At 57.0% G+C, this 16146-nt stretch overlaps 2 protein-coding genes across 10 annotated transcripts; one reads left to right on the forward strand and one right to left on the reverse strand.

Moving 5' to 3' along the window:
* Positions 1 to 403: 403 nt before the first annotated feature.
* Positions 404 to 6702, reverse strand: ENTR1 (endosome associated trafficking regulator 1). 8 transcript variants are annotated; one of them, XM_036095254.2, is made up of 10 exons: positions 6485 to 6702; positions 6207 to 6356; positions 5454 to 5522; positions 4520 to 4635; positions 3848 to 4261; positions 3234 to 3307; positions 2765 to 2876; positions 2475 to 2537; positions 1958 to 2097; positions 404 to 1398 (listed from the first exon to the last, which is right to left on the reverse strand). In XM_036095254.2, exons 1-10 carry the CDS (start codon positions 6552 to 6554, stop codon positions 1299 to 1301), a joined length of 1308 nt encoding a protein of 435 aa, XP_035951147.1. In that variant the 5' UTR covers positions 6555 to 6702; the 3' UTR covers positions 404 to 1298. The 8 variants fall into 8 exon arrangements, with proteins under 8 accessions (XP_035951147.1, XP_077918149.1, XP_035951148.1 ...); XM_078062023.1 differs by having other exon boundaries at positions 6207 to 6318; positions 6407 to 6697; XM_036095255.2 differs by lacking the exon at positions 5454 to 5522.
* A 55-nt stretch (positions 6703 to 6757) lies between these two features.
* Positions 6758 to 15875, forward strand: PMPCA (peptidase, mitochondrial processing subunit alpha). 2 transcript variants are annotated; one of them, XM_036095249.2, is made up of 13 exons: positions 6758 to 6881; positions 7874 to 8076; positions 8497 to 8576; positions 8820 to 8902; positions 9780 to 9874; positions 10814 to 10914; positions 11354 to 11617; positions 12294 to 12386; positions 12467 to 12585; positions 12698 to 12788; positions 12934 to 12996; positions 14370 to 14514; positions 15496 to 15875. In XM_036095249.2, exons 1-13 carry the CDS (start codon positions 6808 to 6810, stop codon positions 15663 to 15665), a joined length of 1581 nt encoding a protein of 526 aa, XP_035951142.1. In that variant the 5' UTR covers positions 6758 to 6807; the 3' UTR covers positions 15666 to 15875. The 2 variants fall into 2 exon arrangements, with proteins under 2 accessions (XP_035951142.1, XP_035951143.1); XM_036095250.2 differs by having other exon boundaries at positions 15500 to 15641.
* The last annotated feature ends 271 nt before the right edge of the window (positions 15876 to 16146 follow it).

The following is a 16146-nucleotide window of genomic DNA, read 5'->3' on the forward strand; positions in this document are numbered from 1 at the left end:
TCCTGCACCCAGAAGAGAATCGCATCCTAGCACTTTCCTGCTAGACCGCCAGAGCTCTGAACCCGCTTTTCACCAACAGGCTGGAGCATGAGGTGACGTTTCCCAGTTTAAATGTCTTTTTAAAAAATTCAACCATGTGACTGAAGAATGCTCCAGTACTAAATTCCAATCTGTCCAACTCCAAAACACGCAGCTCTGACGTCTAGTGTGCGGGCCACTGCGGTCAGGCCCAGGCAACACTGGTCTGAGTCTACCCTTGACCCCACAGGCCACGGGACTAATGCTGAATTTATCAGCACAAATCACCGCTTACGACTAGATGCATGCCCTAAAGCCAAAGGACAGTACCATGATTCTCAAGCATAAAGACCTGGTGAAGTCAGAAAAAAAAGGACAGTTCATAGAAGTTTTACAATTTATTAAATAGAAAAGCTGTCAATTTGAACAGGAGGAAAAAGGGAAGTTTATTTAAAAAAAATAACATCTACAGAAAAATAGGCAAGAAGGCACGTAGTGCATGTTCTGCCTTCCCTATGTGGGGGAGCAGTTGGAAAGGCACTGTGGACAGCCTCGTGCTAACACAGGGAGGCTCTGCACACTCTAACTTCCTGAATTCTAAACTTCATCGTATAAAACCCCACTTGAAACATGTATCAAAACCCTCCAGCCAAAGCAGTTTTTCAAACCCGAAGGCCCACAGGTGCACTGAGATCGCTGCACACGGTGGCCCACCTGGGTGACCCGGGGCCCCGCGTGGGGCATCCGCGCTCAGGTCTCCCGGGGCAGGCAGCGCCCGCAGGCCCGCAGGAGTGGACTCCGAGCCAGTGGGGGCACCAGGTGAGGCCGGAGAGGCACTAGGGCCCTTCTGAGGCAACCACTCACCGCGGCTCCCCTGCTTTCTCTCCTGTCGAAATTAGGACGAGCAATTGACTTATCTTATAATTGACGTTCCAGAATGACAACGGAAAACACTCATTATAGAACTGTGGTTTTCAGGTTTAGTAACTTCAAAAAATCACTAGCTTTTATAGAAACGTCTTCCGATAGGGCGTTAGTCCGTGGAGTAGCAGGAGCTCCCCCAGAAGGCTTGCGGAGAAGCCGGTGCGGCTCTCATGCGGGGGTTGCTTCTCCCTGCAGCGGGCTGCTCACACTGTGCGGTCATGAAATTAGCATGTCATGATAAATATCTTTACTACGGTGAGGATGACATATTTAAAGACACAACGGCATTTCCAAATCCAGTGAGCAGGGACGTCCGGGTGTGAGCGGAGCTGTGACCTGGAAGCACCTCAGGGTTCTCAAGACTCCTCCTCCTCATCTTTAATTTCAGAAATTCTGTCTATAGATTTAAGGATTTCAGCAACAAGATTCAACGTTTCAGCTCCAGAAACCAGCTGCCTAAAACGGAAACGTGGACGTTAGGGGCCTGCTACCGCGACAGTCCAACGGTCCTGACAGAAGCCAGAAAGCAGCCCCCGGGGTGGAAAGCAGATTCTGGCAGCCGCCGCTCTTCCCCGGAGGGGCCCAGCCCCGTGGCAGGCAGACGGGGCGCTCATGGGGAGCGATAGAGCGGCCATTTCCGGGGTGGGGGGGTCTCCTCCAAACTCATCTGCTTCTTATGATGGGAGGGAAACACTGTTATTCCTCTCCGTGCAGAACGGAGGTGTTCGGCAGGTGAAGGAGCTGGGACTCTGATCTGTCTGAGGTTAGTGCCCTGGTAAAACCAATGATTACCACAAAGACGGTTCGAGAGCCTGCCGGCCCGGCACGCGACATGTAGCCTCGGGGTTACCAGCACCATCAAGTGCACTTCTGCTGCCGGAGCCCCGTCCGCTGCACGCCGTATGGTCATGGTTTCAAACACCAAGCTGAAGACCCCCCCCCCCCCCCCCGGCCTGCCGGCCATCTCTGCCTCACCCGTCCCATGTCCAGGCACCCTCAGCTCCCCCACACTCACTTTATTGAGGAGTGGGCATTGTTCATGACGACGCGGAGGTTCTGCAAGGCCACGTCGGTGTTCTGCTTCACCACCGTCAGGCTGGCGCCCTGGCCAGACCGCAAGGCTTCATTCTCACGCTTGAAGTTAGAGACCTGTGCCTGGAGGTGGGCGAGAGCAGTAAAGCACTTTGACAGCTGCACGGGAGAGCATCTGAAACGCAGCACGAACCCAAATGAAGCTGGCGGCCTTGGCATAGGCAGTGAGGGGATGGGGGCTGGCCCCCACGGTGGGCATCTCCTGAGGGGGCTCTCGAGGGAGCCGGGCTTCCTCTGTCCTTCAGTTTGCCCTCAGCACTCATTCACAGAAATGGGAAATTCGTGCCAGGCTCCGTGCTGTCCCGGACAATACAGGACATGCCCACCACCCTCCTGCTGAGCAGAGAGAACAGGGCCGGGGGGAGAACTGGCGTGGCCTGACTGCGGGAGCCACCACTGTTGGGAGGCTCCTGGACCCTGTGCCCATGCTGTCCAGTCACCTGGAGCAAGCTGATCTCCTGTTTCAGCTTCATGACGTGGTTTTCTGCCTTCACAGCCCGTTTCTGTCACCAAAAAAAAAAAAAAAAAAAAAGGGCATCAGCACCGTGTAACACGGCGAGACACGGATATGGAACGAAGGCGGGCTCTGCCCCCACCCAGGGGCCTTCGGCTCTCATGAACCGGCAGCTCGGCCCATTGTGAGGGACCCCTCCTGGCGCTGGGCCCCTGCAGGCTGACAGCAAAGGAGGGGGCACACCCGCTCGTCACAATGCCCCTCAGCCCCCCGTACCGTCATCAGCTCCAGGTTCTGCTCCACCTGCTGGACCACTGACTCCAGATCGTGGTAGTCACTTTCCTCCTTGATCATTTTGGCTTCCAGCTTCCGCTCCAACGTCCTCACCCTGGGGACAGAGAAGACCAAGCTGTCGATCACTCACGCATCTCATTCTCAGAATTCATCTGAGAGGCAGTTAAGTGGGGCAGGGCAGATGAACACCGCGAGGGCGCCGGGCCTCAGTGAGGCCGATCGGAGGTGTCAGCCGCAGGGCGCGCTCCTCAGCTGGCTCGCCATCCAGTGCTCTGCTGCTTTTAGCAAGCGCGGCCGGGGTGGGCCGGGTGTTTGAAATCAACTTTCACTCAGCACACGAGGACGACGTGGGATGCTGACGACCCACAGACGATGAAAGCCAAGCTTGGTTCCACCCCCATCACTTTGTTATTGACGTTTGAAGCACAGCGCTGACTCAAAGCTTACGTACATTTCTGTTTGGGTCTCAGAGAAGCTCTGAACCTCAGTCAGCTTTCTTCTCAGCTTAGAATTTTCATCTTTCAGCTGCAGAGGAAGAAAATCCTTATTAGAAACTCTGTGTCTCACTCAAAAGGAGTCTGCACCTCTGCAAACTGGCTCTGGAACTTCTCGATAAACGAACATTGTAGAGAGTTAACCTACTGTTTGCTTATGGAGAAAAACCACGAGTGGAAGAATCTCCCTTTAAAGGCCTATGGTCACGGACACCAATTTTACTCCTAACTCTCTTTTAAGTGATAATCATTTCTAAACAAATTTCTTCTCCTCAGAACACAGCGAAACGTCCCTGAGTCGACGCCTGAAGCAGACCCTTTCCTGACTGGGGGGCCCTCAGAGGGTCTCCACGGCTCCTGCCTGAGACGGGCCGCACCCCACCGCCCCGCACACTGCTCTTCCGGGGGCACATCACTCGCGGAATCTGTCAATTCGGGAGACCGCCGCACGGGGCTCTGGCAGACAGCCGCACCACAGACCATCTTGTCCTTGGAGCCAAGACCCCAGGCCACCAAGGCCACCGGAGGCTCCAGGTCACCTGTGAGTGCGCTACAGGGCCCCCTCACTTACTGCTTCATAGCTTATCTGCAGTGTCCGGAGATGCCTGTCTCCCAGAGACTCTCCGTGGGCCGCGAAGTCTGTGCCGGGGCTCCCTGCCGGAGAGGAGCGCGAGTCAGAGTCGCTCAGCGTCCACGGGGGCAGCGTCTCGGGCGCCACCAGCTCCGACGGGGCAGAGAAAAAGGAGACGTATGTGCTGCAGGGTGACGTGCTGGCGGCGACCCCGGAGGAGCGGGTCTGCTCCACAGTGGACGGCAGGTAGGCCCCGGTCCACCCGTCGTCCTCATCCTCGTCTTCGTCCTCGTCCAGAAGATCGCCAGCCCCCGTAGGGTCTTCAAAAAATGGCTGCTGATATTCTAAGCCATACCCCATGGTCTGGGAGGTCGGGGAGTTGCGGCCGAGTCCCAGTGAGTGTCTCGTGGCTTCCTAAAGAGAAGAGTCGGAGGCACAGCTCAGACCCAGAAGCCACTGGAGGCCTGTCTTCTGAGGGGCTCAGCAGTGGAACTCCCAGGAGAGAGGAGGGCCAGGAAGGATCCCAGCAGCTTCTCCACCCGACTTTCCCATCAGCGTTAGCTGCAGGCTCCCTTTGCCCCCCAGCTCCTGCAGGGTATCCCATGTCGGAAGAGAGATGTCCTTTGGACGTTTCTCTGTGTACGGTCATCACGGATGATGCCTTGGATCTACCTTTGAATAAATCCTGTTGTTGGCTGTATCCTCTCCTGACAGGCTGAGGTTCTTGGTTTTCAGAAACTCTTTAAAGGAGAATGGATTGGCCTCTGCAAGATCTCCAAGTTTATCATCTAAAACAGTATGACACAACACAATAGCAAAACGTCTCCCAAATCATTGAAAAGAAACTTCCCTATTAATTTCTTTTTCTAAAACACAACCACATCTCAAATCAGGACTGCCACCCTCCTCATCCCACCAGAATTCAGTGACACTAGGAAATGAAAAACCTAGCCAATAAAACAGATCTACTTTCACATTCTGAATTCTCCTTCCCAGGGGCACCTGGCTGGCTTGGTCAGTAGAACGGGTGACTCTTCACCTTGGGGTAGAGTTTACTTACGAATTCTCCTTCCCACTCCCAACCCCCTGGTTCCCACTCCTTGCTGCCCATGGAGACCACCTGGGGATCTTTGGGATGACGATGCACCTCCACTCCCACACAGACTCAGTTAGTTGGCCTGGGACATAACCTGCGCTGGGGGCCGTCCAAGAGTTCCAACAGTGCAGCCAGGTTGGGGATCACTGCTCCACCTCTATCCATTTCCCTGCTCACCCATCCTTCCCTTCTCTCTTTCCCTACCTCCTTTCCGCTCTCCCAGCAATGACCATCTGAGCCCAGGCGCCAACCTTGTGCAAAGTTTTCTAGCCCGTGCCGCCTCTTCAGACCCCGTTGGTGTGCCTTCCCAAATCTCTGTCGTCCTGCACATCAGGCTCATCTGTCCTTGTACCCTCTCTCTCTCTACCCTGGGGCCAAGACTGAATCTGTGGGACTCCACCCCCACTTGGCACACTAATTATATGCTGTCAAACTGACAACCAGCCACAGGGCATGTGCTTGGCGCTTTGTGTTGGGCAGAGGGAAGAGAGGATTGCCCAACTACCCTACCTCCAAAATGTGTCTCTTGGGCTCCTGGCAGACCTTGCTTAGTACATTTCCCCTTTCCGTAGCCAAAATCTGCAAAGAGATGTCATCACCTTAACGTGATCACAGAGGCCTCTGTGACAACTTGTTTTCAACACAGGGTCTCTATCGCAGTAATTCTCACAGGCTGGGGAACTTTCCAAACACAAGCCCCCGGCTCCTACCAATGGAGACGGTATGGCTTCCATGGGCCCTGCCATGTGTGATTCAGAAAAAGCTCCCGGTAGGCTTTGATGACCAGTGTGGCTGCGCATGCCCTCCTTTGTCTTGTGAAACCTTCTGAATACCCTCACGGGTTGCAATTCTCCTCTGAGACCCTGATGAGACCCCACCTAAAGGCTCGCCCCACACCCTGGACGCCCTGCAGCATAACTGCTCCTGGGAGAGTGACAATGAACTAAAAAGCCGGCCACTGCCCAGCAGCTCCTTTGCCTTACCCCCCCACCCCCACGAAGGAGGTGGTTTATGGTGGTCCCGCTGGGCATACCTCTCTTCTGGCACTTACCATCCTACACTGGGAGTGTCTGTGCTGGGGAGGGGGCCCCCCAAGGCCAGACTGCAGCTCCTAGCTGGCGGGGCCGCTCTGCACCTGTGTTCCCAGGGGCCGGCACACGGCGGCCCTCGGCGCCCCATCGCTCGGTCAGGGAGCGAGTTAAGGCTACAGCGAGGTCCCTACGGGCAGTGCCGGCTGGGGGCTCCCTGAGGCTTGTCTCTCACCTGTGTCTCCCACGGAAGCTAGCACCGGGCTGGGCACATAGCACATAAACGTCGGCCGAATGCCGAAGAAGTGGGAGTCCAGGTCCCTGCCATGGGGGCGCTCACAGTCTAGCTGGGGGAGACAAGACCGGCGCTCATAGAACGCTGGAGCTGCAATAACAACGAGAGCGATTGGCCGCGCGCCCCGCGGCCCGCCTCACCTGCAGCCCGGCCCGGCGGGGCGGGGGCGGCCCCGGGGCCCGGCGGGCTCGGCCCCGCCGCCCGGCCCGGCCGCTCACCGTCCGGAATGACGAGGCTCCGGGCTCGCGACAGCGGGGGGACGCCCGGGCGGCGCGCATAGCCCGCCATCGCCGCGGGCCCGGCAGCGCCGGCCCTCCCTAGCCTGGCAGCGGCGGCTCCATGGCCCAGGCTCCGCCCCGGCCGCGGCCCGAGCCGCCCACCCCCGTCGCCCGCCGCCCGGCCGCCGCTCCCAGCCTCTCGCTGCGGCTTCCGCTCCCGGCACCGGAAGCGAGCGCCCGAACGCCGAGGGCTGGCGCCGTAGGGGCGGGGCGTCGGGGGCGGGGTCGGAAGTGACGACAGAAGCAGGGGGCGGAGACCCAAGATGGCGGCTATGGTTCTAGCGACGGCGCGGCTGCTGCTGCGCGGCTCGGGCTCGTGGCGCCGCTCGCGGCTGAGGTGAGCCGGGTGCGCGCCGGGGGCCGGCCGGGGGCCGGGGCGGCGGGCGTCCGACCGGACGCTCAACCTCTGGCTTCCCCACGCGCAGACGCGGCGCCGCTGGTTCGGGCTCGGGCTTCGGGACCCCGGCCTTGTCTCCGAGGCGCTGAGGGCTCTTCCCTGCCGGGGGCCCCGGGTGCGGGCCCCGAGCCCCATTCGCCTGATCTCTCCCGGGCCGCTGGGCCCTCTCCGGCGCTGCCGTCCCGGGCCGATGGGGCCCGTCGGAGGCCACGTGTCCTCTCCGCCGCGGCCCGGTCCTGCCGCGGCCCCCTTGTGAGGCCGAGCCCGCGGGGCCTCCGTGCCTCGGGCCGTCGCGCCTTCTCCGCCCCCACGCGCTCTCCCGCCTTCTTGGCCTCAGGCACGTCCACTCGGGCCACAGTTGGGGGCGGCCCGTCCCTGTACGCCGGCGCCGGGCGCGGGCGGGAGCGCGGGCAGAGCGGGAGCGGTCGTGTGAACGCTTCCGGCCTAGGGAAGTGGGGTCGGGCGATAGCCGGGCGGCGGGAGAGTCGGGCGTGCGGGGGGGCCGCAGAGATGGGGGTGAGAGGGCAGCCGCTGGGGAGAGCAGTGGGAGCGGGCCGGAGCGGGGAGGGCGCGCGCTTCGGCGGTGAGGAGCCAGGCGTGTGCCAGGGGGGCCCTGCGGGCGGCTGGGGAGCGAGCTGGAGTCCAGACCGCGGCGCCTCTGGGCCCGCGCAGGGGTTTGGCCTCTGTGGGACTCCGGTGGGGCCGCCGCTGCCTTACGAGAGGTGGGAGTCAAGGCCCCAAGAACTGACCAGCGTGCCCAGGCCCCGGGCCGAGCCGGGGTTTGTACCCGGCAGTGGGCTTCCTGATCACGCCTGTGTCGTCCTGGGGCACATCCGGTTTTAACGTGGACAGCACGTGACCGACTGGGCGCAGACGGTGGCCGCAGGCTCGGTGGTCTCGGGTCCGTTGTAACTGGGTCTCTCCTCGTTTAGGGCCGGCGCTCCTCCCCACAGGCCGTTCAGCAGCGGCGGGGCCTCTCCCCGCATCCCGCTCTCATCCCCCTTACCCGGGCTGCCTGAGCCTGTTTTTGCTACAGTTGATGGACAGGAAAAGTTTGAAACCAAAGTGACCACGCTGGATAATGGGCTTCGCGTGGCCTCCCAAAACAAATTTGGACAATTTTGTACGGTAGGAAGTAAGTACTGGTGGTGGTGGTGTGGGCCATCCCGTTTGTTTTCACGCCCACGTGCCTCAGTTGGTTGTTATGCTTTGTACGTCGTCTGTGAGTTGTGTGCTGAGTGGCAAAGTACGGCGCGGACCCTGAAAGCAATACACAAAGCATGAACCACCACGTTGGCGGTGGGCTTTTTCCCCTTTCCAGCTTCATAGAAATCTAACACTTTTCCACCGTAAATATGAAGCATCAAGTCCATCAGCGTCAATGTGGGTGTGCAGCTGTGGGGACACAGCCCAGGTAGTGGACACGTCCTCACCCTCACGTAATTAGGTCAGCCTGTCTGATCACGTTCAGTTTTAAAGGTTTCTCTTGATTAAATCCCCCTAAAACCTCTTTTCAACGTTTGGTTTAACCTGTCAATTTTCTTTTTGTTGCCAGTTCTTATTAATTCAGGATCAAGATATGAAGCAAAATATCTTAGTGGAATTGCTCACTTTTTGGAAAAATTGGCATTTTCGGTCAGTGTCCTGTTTGTAATCTTTGAGCCTGTACTTGAGAAGAATCTATCAAGTTTTACTTTTTTTAGAATGGTTATTTTAATAAGTGACTAAGGTGTTAAGATAATGCTACTAAAAGATATTTAGGTTAAAAGATAATTTGATTTCACATGTTTTCGAAGTAAACAAATTTTTTTCTCAAAGAACATATTTTAGAGGTTGTTTTGGATTGCGTATTTAGGTTTACTTATTTATTTTTACTAGTCGACGGATCAGTTTAACAGCAAAGATGAAATTCTGCTTACGTTGGAAAAGCACGGGGGTATTTGTGACTGCCAGACGTCAAGGTACGCCATCGTATTTTGCATCCACGTGGAACTGTGGTTCTTATCCTTGGTCAGAGTCCCACTGAAACCTATGCCCTGGAGAGGCTTGTGGAGGTTAGGGGTGAGAAGTGAGCCTGGCCTAGGCCGGGTTGGGTGGAGAATTTGGTGGGGGAAACATGCAGGCAGCAGCACTTAGAGCAGAGAACACGTTGGAGGGCCAGGCAATCCCCAGAGACTGCCAGCTGGGCACTAGGGATGCAGCAGGCCCTGTCCCCAGTATGCTCACGGATCTGGCAGAGGGCTGCACCCCAGGTAATGGACACAAGAGCCGGAGACCGAGACTGGTGGGGGACAGGCAACTAACCTGGTCTGGAGTCAGGAAAGGAATGATAACAAAGTCATCATTGGACTGGTCTTGGAGGAGTTTGCCAGACCGACTGAGGGGAGGAGGTGGCCCAGAACAGCACGGGGAGAGGCTCAGCCAGGAAGAGGCAGTGGTCTTTTTGGGGACAGGCAGAGGTCCAGTATGTAGCCAGCACACAGATGTAGGGGCGCTGTGGATAGGGCAGGTGGTGTTTGTCTACCACATGTGGCCTGTCCCTCAGCCGCATAAGGCCGTGCATACTGCATGTTGACTGTGAGTCGGGGCAGCTGATGCTCAGGAAGCCCGTGATAAAAGGGGCCCCCGTGGCAGGGGGCCTGTGCTTGTGGAAATGTCTCAGGATGGCTCTTGTCCATCTTGGCTGCGCAGCTGCTGTCACTCCGGTGCGTGCTGGAAGTTGTCCTGTAAGATGGGACATAGCGAGTGTGTGCTGGTCCTCAGTACAGCGGGGGGAATGGCCCCCGCTGGTGTGTACCTGTGGTGACCTCAGTGCCTCATGTCGTTACTTCTTTCCAGGGACACCACCATGTACGCTGTGTCTGCTGACTCTAAAGGCCTGGACACGGTGGTTGGGTTGCTCGCTGACGTGGTCCTGCACCCCAGGCTCACAGGTGGGCCCGGGGCCGCATGAGGGGGCTGGGGGCTGGGCCCTTGGGAGGCACGTGGAAGCGCTGCCCCTGAGGAAGAGCGTTGTATGCAGCCCTCGAGGTCAGCTACCAGTGAGTTGGCACGATTTCCTTGGAAATAACGCTGATGGTCAGAAAAGTCCTTCAGTGAGCTCAGTACTTTGACATAACTCTGTGCTTTTTAACGTTTTTAGTTAAATTGGGTTTTTCATTTCTCCTTTTTTTTTTTTCCTTTAAAATTTAAGTATTCTCTACACCCAACATGGGGCTCAAACTCACAACCCGGAGATCAAGAGTCGCATGCTCCTCTGACAGAGCCAGCCAGGCGGCCCTGGGTCTTTCACTTCTGAAAGGCATTTCAGACTGTCTAATTTAAACACCAGGCTGGTGTGCCACCAGAAGCTTCCACGCCCCTGTGTCCATCCCCTTCCTTGGCCTGGTGGTGGCAGGACTTTGAATCCCGTGCCCGCAGTGGAGCAGAGAGGGCCCTGCTGCCCGTTGCTGCCGCCCTGGCTGCGCTCTGGTCACATCGCCTGGCCTGGTAGTCCTTCCAGTACTCACTCCAGTTGCTGATGAAGTGGCAGCCGTGATGCCGGGTGGGGCTTCTTCTGTAAGCACCTCCCAATCCACGTGACTGTCCTTGCAGCAGTCCTCTGGAGAGACGGCTCAGGGGCCTGCGTGCCTCTGCTGGGAAGGAGGCCGGGGCTTGGGGCAGGTCCAGGTGGCTGAGCCGGACAAGAGGCCCAGTGCCTCTAGGCCCTGCCCCCTCGCTCACACAAGTGCCCCCAGGTCTACCCCAGATGAAGGCCGAGGAGACTGCCGGTGTCTGCCAGCCGATGACCCCTGGCCCAGCCTGGCAGGCTAGGCCCAGTGCCATTTCCCTCCTGGCTGGTACGGTCTGAGCCTTGTCTGGGTTCTTTGCAGATGAAGAAATTGAGATGACACGAATGGCTGTCCAATTTGAGCTGGAGGACCTTGACATGCGGCCTGACCCAGAACCGCTTCTCACGGAGATGATTCATGAGGTACTAGAAAGCCCGCAAGCACCCGCCTCCGCCTCCGCGGCCCTCCCAACAGCAGCATAGTTGAGAGGGCCCGTCTGCCTTCCTGAGGCCATTCACAGGTTATAGGTGTGGACAGAAGATTCTTAATTCTCAAACCTGCAACTTATGCAAGTTTTTCATATTCTCATTCTTACAGTAGTAAGGTTTTGATCCATTTCCAGAATGATTTTTTTTATTTTAAGTGGGTTTTTTTTGAGACTTCATTCTGGAGAGAGAGATTTTACTGCTTTTGTAAGCAAATGAAACTGCTCTTGCAGTTTCTCTGTGCTCCCAGCCCCGCCAAAGCTAAGCAACCGTGGGCTTTTCCTGCCACAGCTGGGGTCATGGCAGGCCCAGCTCGGCAGGGGGGAGACCTGGCCGTGGCCTCTCTGTCACCTGTGTTTCTCCTTTCTTTTGTTAGGCTGCTTATCGGGAAAACACAGTTGGCCTCCACCGTTTCTGCCCCACAGAAAACATAGCAAAGATCGATCGAGAAGTGCTTCATTCGTACCTGAGAAACTACTACACCCCCGACCGCATGGTGCTGGCTGGAGTCGGGGTGGAGCATGAGCACCTGGTGGAATGTGCCAGAAAGTACCTCCTGGGAACCCGACCGGCCTGGGGATGTGAGGGGGCTGTGGACGTCGACAGATCGGTAGCACAGTACACTGGGGGGGTTGTCAAGGTAAAGCCGAGATGGGGTACGTGTACTTTCTTTACTTTGTTTTTGGTACGTTCTTAGCTTTCTCGCACAGGTGTTAGAATGAGCTGTGTATTCGTGGCTTTACCATAATACACATTGTGGTGTCAGGGCAGGACGTGTTCCTTGTTTAAAGCTGAGAGTTTGTTAAGAATGAGTTTAGGGGCGCCTGGGTGGCTCAGTTGGTTAAGCATCTGCCTTCAGCTCAGGTCATGATCTCAGGGTCCTGGGGTTGAGCCCTGCATCGGGCTCCCTGCTCAGCGGGGAGCCTGCTTCTCTCTGTCCCTCTGTGCTCTCTTTCTCTCTCTCTCCTCTTCAAGTAAATGAGTAAAATGTTAAAAAAAAATGAGTTTAGCTTCACTGGAAGGTTAAAGGATCGTTCTTTTCTCTAGAGGGAGTTTACTGATGTTCGTGTATGATTTCTATAGAACCATGATGGGGTCTTTTGCCTTTTTTTTCCCCTCAAACTAGGCTCCACGCCCAGCACGGAGCCCAATGTGGGGCTTGAACACACAACCCTGAGATCAAAAGTTGGGACACTCAACTGACTAAGCCACCTAGGCGCCCCAGTAGAACTGTTTTTAGGCTGATCTGGCCTGAGAGGTTTTTCAGGCCTGCTTGTTTTCTGTGTGGGTACACCGTTCACTCTCTTCTCTTATAGCTGGAAAGAGACATGTCCAACGTCAGCCTGGGCCCTGCCCCGTTCCCCGAGCTCACGCACATCATGATAGGACTGGAGAGCTGTTCCTTCTTGGTAAGTCCCAGCCGGGTCCTACCACATCCTAGAGCCACATGTCACCTCCCGGCAAACCTCTGCCCTCATGTGTCCCACAGGAGGAAGATTTCATCCCCTTTGCCGTCCTGAACATGATGATGGGGGGCGGCGGCTCCTTCTCAGCTGGTGGGCCCGGCAAAGGCATGTTTACCAGGCTCTACCTTAATGTGCTCAACAGGTAGGTTGGATTCCTTTCACCTGGCTGTCCCCAGGGTCACCAGGCCCCGCCGAAGGTGCTTTTGGACTGTGACACCACCTTCCAGGTGTCCCTTTGTCCCCGCTCCCCACAGGCACCACTGGATGTACAACGCAACCTCGTACCACCACAGCTACGAGGACACGGGCCTCCTGTGCGTGCACGCCAGCGCCGACCCCCGACAGGTACGGGGCGGGCGGCCTCTGCTCTCTGTGCAGCTCATGTCTCAGGATACGGAGCTGGTTTCTCGGAGCAGGGGTGTCATTGAATTGGAAGAGACAGACTGTTAGGTCCAGATCACACTCTTCATCTGTACCTTCTTCCCTAAAGGTTCGAGAAATGGTGGAAATCCTCACAAAGGAATTTATTTTAATGGCTGGAACTGTGGATGTGGTAAGTATAGCACAGAAACGACACAGAGCCGACTCCAGACATCCCCACGGTGTCGGCAGGTTAGAGCACACGGTGTGGGGGTGGCTGGCCTCTGTGCTCCCAGCCCCGCCAACGTCCCAGCCAGAACAGTGCAGCCCCGGGGTGAGCCAGGCCTACAGCTGAGCTCCGCCCCTGCTCCCTGGTCTCAGCACCGAGAACAGTCGTTGCCCCACCAGCACTGGCCTGCTCACACCTGCCTGGCCCTGGCCCTCCTGGGAGAAATGGTGCAGAGCGGTCTCGTGTGTCCTTTTCAGCCACCCTGCAGAGCCATGGGAACTAAAGCCACATCACACGGAATGAGCAGGCCTCTCGGGGTGGTTCTCGAGCTCTCTCCTCACTTCCATTTTATGTTTTGTCTTGCTTTTTTGGTTTTGTTCTGTTTTTAAAGATTTTAGGTTTAAGGTAATCTCTATCTGTAGCATGGGGCTGGAACTCACAACCCCGAGACCAGGAGCCACGTGCTCTGTGGACTGAGCCTGCTGGGCACCCTGAACTCCATTTTGTGTTTTAACCTAAGTCTTTGTTTCTTCGTTTGTTTGGCTTAGTTTTTGTCAGCTTACGTACTTAGAGATCTTGTTTCTTCGTGGACCAGCCCTGGTACAAATAAGCAGGTTCCGTATGCACGCGCATGGAAGGCCTGGGAGGAGAGCCCCAGCGTGTGGGCTGAGTGCCTCTAAGGGCTGGCGCACGGCCTTCACCTATAGATCTTTCCTGCTCAGTCCCTGCTTTTTGCAATAATCACGTATTCCCTTTTTAGTGAGAAAAAGTTTTTAAAAGTATTTCAAAAAAGTAATTTTCAAAAATGTATTTAAAAATCAGTTGGGGGGGCTCCATTAGTGGCCTGCTAGGAAGTACTTCCTGTTAACGTGAAGTTAATTTGAGGTAAGTTGTAAGTATTTGCCCGGAGTTGGCAAAGTAGAAAGGACTCGTCTGCAATTAGGAGTCTTCTTGCTTAGATGGTGACACGGAATCTCCGCAGCTGGTCTGTCTTGCAGCACGTGCGTGCTGCTCTCGCCGGCCACTCCGGTCTCTCACCCAGCCGTGTTTCCGTGCCCTCCGGTTTCACGCTGAGCTTTGTGGATGAAACTTGCCGAAGTCCCAACATCGTCAGTTTCACCCCTGGTCAGAGAGGCTCGAGGCCCAGACTTGGTAGATCGAGCTGGTCCCCTCAGAGTTTCCCCGGGGGCACAGGGAACAGGGTTGCCTGGGCCCTGTGCCTGGGGTCAGCGTGGAGCCCCTGACTCTTGGATTTGTCTTCCTTGTGACGTGGCCGTGACGGGGCAACGGTGTGTGAGCTGTTGTGAACTGAACCGTGTGACTTGGTTGAATCCCAGGTGGAGCTGGAGCGGGCCAAGACGCAGCTGATGTCCATGCTCATGATGAACCTGGAGTCCAGGCCTGTGATCTTTGAGGACGTAGGGAGACAGGTGCTGGCGACCCGTTCCAGGAAGCTGCCCCACGAGCTGTGCGCGCTCATCCGTGAGTACCATGCTGGGGGCCCAGATTGGGCTCCCTCCTTTCCCTCCCAGGAGATTGCCACAGACCTGTTTACCCGTGGCTCCTGGACCCGTGAGCCCTCACCCTGGACCAGCCCTGCCTTGGGTCCCTGAGTACCGACCCCTGTGACCCCAGCTTTTCACCCCGTATAAAGGGGCCTTTCACCACTGCTCCGGGTTTCTAAGCCGACTCGGTGAGCTAACGGACGGAAACGCTCCACACGGGGCTCGCGTGGTGGCGCCCTCTATGACTTGAGCCCAGGTTTCCATGGCCTCCTGTGAGTGAATTGCAGGAAGTCCTTGAATTTCCCTGTGTGTCCCGCTTTGGGGGATGAGTCTACGCTTCCATCAGCTCCTCAAAGGGTCCGTGACCCCACAAGGGTTAGGCCGGTGGTTCTTTGGTGACGATTGTTACCTCGGGGCGGCTCCAGCATGCATCCCCTCCGCGGGTGCATCCTCACCCCCCCCCCGGGGAGCCCCTCAGACCATGGAGCACAACAGTACCCGATCTCCCTAAGGCCCCGTTTTCTGTAGCAAAACCAAGCTACTGGTCAGTGTGTTCCCACGGTGCGCTTTTCGTGCCCACACAAGCTGTGGTCCCAGGTCCCTCTTGGGGAGGCCAGGCTGCGCAAGCGGCTGCCCCCCTACGAAGCCCCGCAGCCTCTCCACGTGGGTAGCTCTGCAGACAAGGAGCTGTTCCATTATAGATGTGTCAGCTTCTCTGGGCAGGCACATGTCTACATTTGAAAATTCTTTTAAACCACTGGTACTTATCCGTTTACCAGGAAAAACCCGATACTTCACCCTGACTCACAGTATAGTCCCCACAGCTGAATCTGGACCCTCTGGAGTCTGCAGCCCGGCCTCAGACCCCCAGGGCCTTGAGGGGCCACAGCCACACCCAGAGACGGAGTCCGTGCAGGAGGCGGGCAATCCCCTGAGGTATTTTTGTCCCCTGTGCCAGGCAGCGTGAAGCCGGAAGACATCCGGAGAGTTGCCTCTCAGATGCTTCGCAGGAAGCCCGCAGTGGCGGCCCTGGGTGATCTGAGCGACCTGCCGGCCTACGAGCACATCCAGGCGGCGCTGTCCAGCAGAGACGGGCGCCTGCCCAGGATCTACCGGCTCTTCCGCTAGAGGCTGCCCGACTGCGGCTGCGGGAGCCGCGTGTGTTCGTACGTGTCTCTGTGGGTGTGAGTTTAGTGCAAAGATTCATAAACGGTGCAAACCACGGGACTCTTAAACTTGAACAAATTTAATGTCGCCGAGCACAGCTCAGTTTCTGGTTCTTTGCTGTTGAATAAGCCACTCGGTGGAATAAAGGTTTGCCCTCACCGTGGCTAGAAACCAGCGGAGTGCAAGAAGGTTCAAGGCAGACTGCTGTTGGGGAGCAGGTCAGCGTTGTTCCTGCCGTCCTGCGCCCCCAGAGATCAGCAGTGCCGCACTGTCTCCCCATAGTCAGCCCCCGGGGCAGGGCAGGAGCCCCTGGTCTGCTTCGTGGAGCGTTTTTCTCAGCACAGTTTTCCTTCACCCTCAGCAGCATCCCTGAAACGGCTGGAAGTGGGCAAGCGGGGTGTCTCCCTGAGGGTCGTCCAGTTGGACCCAACACTGCGAGGCC

The sequence above is a fragment of the Halichoerus grypus genome, chromosome 14, assembly GCF_964656455.1.
Source record: "Halichoerus grypus chromosome 14, mHalGry1.hap1.1, whole genome shotgun sequence".
NCBI classification, from domain to species: Eukaryota; Metazoa; Chordata; class Mammalia; order Carnivora; family Phocidae; genus Halichoerus; species Halichoerus grypus.

Excerpts from the sequence above, each read along its gene's own strand:
- ENTR1 (XM_078062023.1), bottom strand. The coding sequence starts at position 6,544 with ATGCGCGCCGCCCGGGCGTCCCCCCGCTGTCGCGAGCCCGGAGCCTCG. Across the intron at positions 3,308-3,847 it reads TGCAGATAAGCTATGAAGCA|CTGAAAGATGAAAATTCTAA; the intron begins GTAAGTGAGGGG and ends CTTCCTCTGCAG. Across the intron at positions 2,538-2,764 it reads AGAACCTGGAGCTGATGACG|AAACGGGCTGTGAAGGCAGA; the intron begins GTACGGGGGGCT and ends TTTTGGTGACAG.
- PMPCA (XM_036095249.2), top strand. The coding sequence starts at position 6,808 with ATGGCGGCTATGGTTCTAGCGACGGCGCGGCTGCTGCTGCGCGGCTCG. Across the intron at positions 11,618-12,293 it reads ACACTGGGGGGGTTGTCAAG|CTGGAAAGAGACATGTCCAA; the intron begins GTAAAGCCGAGA and ends CTTCTCTTATAG. Across the intron at positions 12,789-12,933 it reads CCAGCGCCGACCCCCGACAG|GTTCGAGAAATGGTGGAAAT; the intron begins GTACGGGGCGGG and ends TCTTCCCTAAAG.